Genomic DNA, 3,525 nt, shown 5'->3' with positions numbered 1-3,525 from the left:
TATCAGAACTGGAGTTGAAGGAATTACTGTCTCATTTAAAGTATGCTTTCTTAGATGGAGAGGCCAACAATCAAGTAATCATCAACAGTAAGCTGTCCAATTTGGAGGAAGAAAAACTTTTACAAGTCTTGAAGAAGCATCAAGAAGCACTTGGATGGACATTAAAAGATCTCAAAGGCATCAGTCCATGATATTGTATGCACAAAATTATGATGGAAGATGATTATAAACCTTGTGCTCAACCGCAAAGGAGACTTAATCCGACAATGAAGGAAGTGGTGAGGAAAGAAATTGTGAAAATTTTAGAAGCTGGTATGATCTACCCCCTTTCAGATAGTAAATGGGTAAGTCCAGTTCAAGTGGTGCAAAAAATAGGAGGGATGACAGTAATTCGAAATGAGAACAATGAACTGATTCCAACCAGAGCCGTTACTGGTTGGAGAGTTTGTATCGACTACCGCAAACTTAATGGCGCCACAAGAAAGGATCATTTTCCCTTGCCCTTCATGGATCAAATACTGGAAAGATTATTCAGAAGAGCCTTCTACTGTTTCTTGGATGGGTACTCTGGATACAATCAAATTACTGTGGATCCATTGGACCAAGAACAGACGATATTTACATGTCCATTTGGTGTTTACGCATACAAAAAAACGCCATTCGGACTATATAATGCTCCTGCAACTTTTCAAAGATGCACGCTGGCTATCTTTGCTGATTTGGTGGAGAAATGCATCGAGGTCTTCATGGATGATTTTTCTGTCTTCGGAGAATCCTTTGAAACTTGCTTGACAAACTTGGAAACAGTTTTAGAAAGATGCGAACAGACTAACTTGGTTCCAAATTGGGAAAAATGTCACTTCATGGTCACTGAAGGAATTGTACTCGGGCACAAAATTTTAGCCAAATGATTGGAAGTTGATAAATCTAAGATATAAGTAATCGAAAAGCTGCCTCCTCCAACAAATGTTAAAGGAATCAGAAGTTTTCTCGGACATGCTGGATTCTATCTAGAAGCATTCAATCATTTAAAATCATGCTTGGTAACTGCTCCTGTCATTACTGCACCAAACTGGAAATCCCTTTTTGAATTAATTTGTGATGCAAGTGATTATGCAGTTGGTGCAGTTCTGGGATAGAGAAAGGAACGGGTTTTTCATGCAATACATTATGCTAGCAAAGTTCTAAACGAAGCACAAATCAATTATGCTACAGCCGAAAAAGAACTGCTAGCAATAGTGTTTGCATTGGAAAAATTTAGAACCTATTTGATTGGAGCAAAAAAATTTATTTATACTGATCATTCCACAATCAAATATCTTCTAAAAAAACCTGACTCCAAGCCACAGTTGATTAGATGGGTTTTGCTTTTGCAGGAATATGACTTAGAAATTCGCGACAAGAGTGGCAAAGAAAACCAAGTGGCAGATCACTTGTCAGGATGTGTAAATAAAGAAGTCGCGTTAAGAGAACAAGAAATAGCAGAAACATTTCCTGATGAAAAGCTATTTCAACTTCAAACAAGACAATGGTTTGCTGATATGGCAAACTATAAAGCCTTAGGATCAATTACATCAACTGGAAGAAATGAGGTTCCAAGCATACAAATCTTCAAGACTATATAAGGAAAAAACAAAGAAGTACCATGATTCCAGAATCAGAAAGAAACTTTTTTATCAAGGACAAAAAGTACTTCAATTCAACTCAAGGCTCAAAGTAGTTCCAGGAAAAATCAGAACCAGATGGACAGGACCATTTGGCATCAAAGAAGTAAAAGAATATGGATTCTTTTGGCCAACCATTTATAAAGATGCCCAAATGTATGTCCAAAAGTATAATGCATGCCAAAGGTTTGGGGGACTTGGGAAACAAAGTGAAATGCCTTTACAAAATATCCTAGAAATAGAAATTTTTTATTGTTGGGGCATTGACTTTATGGGACCCTTCCCATCATCATTTTCAAATGAATATATCTTGGTGGTTGTTGACTATGTTTCCAGATGGGTGGAAGAATTGGCAACACCCAAAGCCGATGCAAAAAACTGTGGTAAATTTTTTGAAAAAGAATATTTTTACTCGTTTCGGCACACCAAGAGTATTGATAAGTGATGGGGGATCTCATTTCATCAATTCCCAATTAAAAAGAACCTTAGAATTTTATAATGTTAAACACAAGGTAGCATCACCTTATCACCCACAAACAAACGGCTAAGCGGAGGTATCAAACAGAGAGTTAAAAAGAATTTTGGAAAAAAACAGTCTCTGCTTCAAGAACAGTCTGGTAACAAAAACTGGATGATACTCTCTGGGCCTATAGAACTGCATTTAAATCACCAATAGGCAAAACTCCATTTTAACTTGTTTATGGCAAAGCTTGTCATCTACCAGTTGAGTTGGAGCATAAGGCCTATTGGACTCTCAAATTTCTAAACATTGATTTGAAGGATGCAGATATTAAAAGACGAGATCAATTACATCAACTGGAAGCAATGAGGTTCCAAGCATACGAATCTTCAGGACTATATAAGGAAAAACAAAGAAGAACCGTGATTCCAGAATAAATTTTTTTTTTATCAAGGACAAAAAAGTACTTCTATTCAACTCAAGGCTCAAAATACTTCCAGGAAAATTGAGAACCAGATGGACAGGACCATTTGTCATCAAAGAAGTAAAAGAATATGGAGCAATTGAGTTGAAAGATCCCGAGATGAAAGCAAATTGGGTAGTAAATGGACAGAGATTAAAACCTTATTTGGGTGATGAGTCAGGCTCCATCATCAATGAGCAATCAGAATAATCTCGTTCAAAGTCAAACGTCAAGCTAATGACGTTAAAATAGCGCTGACTGGGAGGCAACCCAATATTTGGTAAATATTTACTTCCTTTATCATTGTCTTTTGTTAGCATTTTTATTTTGGTTTGTTAATAAAAGGAACCTAGAAGGGAGTAAATAAATAAATGTCACTTAACTTTATTATTCTTTTGTTCTTTATTTATTTATTTGTTTCTAAAAACTAACTATTCATCACTTTTGTACATTAGAATACCATTAAAACGGTGTTGGAATTTATTCCACAAAACCGAGATGGTATTCAAATGTACTTAATAATTATGTAATAGGGGATTGCTTCAATACCATTGTAGCGGCGTTAGAATTTATTCTAACAAAACCGAGATGGGGAAAAGAAAGAATAACTTGTTCACATGATTATTAGAAGTAAGTTGTAACTAGAATATTCTTGAAAACATTATACCAGTGTTGGAATTTATTTGAACAAAGACGAGATGGTGAACAAAGAATAAAATCTAGTTCACTTACTTAACCAAATAAAGGAAACAAACCGAAGAGAAACTTCGCTTTCAACAAATTGGTGCCGTTGCCGGGACAATTTGTTGAGGGGGAAACCTCTAGAAAAACCTTTCAATACCTTCTCATCAGATGTGCTCGATAACGATTCCTCATCGGGAGCATCCCATATGATGTATGCTCTCTTTGATTTGAAGTCTTGAGGAGTGCTCTTCTCA

The 3,525-nt window shown here is 36.1% G+C and overlaps 1 protein-coding gene across 1 annotated transcript; it reads left to right on the top strand.

The window, feature by feature from the left end:
* Window positions 213-911, top strand: LOC109359691 (RNA-directed DNA polymerase homolog). Its single transcript, XM_019604386.1, has one exon. The coding sequence runs from the start codon at window positions 213-215 to the stop codon at window positions 909-911; it is 699 nt and encodes a 232-aa protein (XP_019459931.1).

The sequence above is a fragment of the Lupinus angustifolius genome, chromosome LG11 (assembly GCF_001865875.1).
Source record: "Lupinus angustifolius cultivar Tanjil chromosome LG11, LupAngTanjil_v1.0, whole genome shotgun sequence".
Taxonomy (NCBI): domain Eukaryota; kingdom Viridiplantae; phylum Streptophyta; class Magnoliopsida; order Fabales; family Fabaceae; genus Lupinus; species Lupinus angustifolius.
This window is presented reverse-complemented; position numbering and strand designations above follow the sequence as displayed.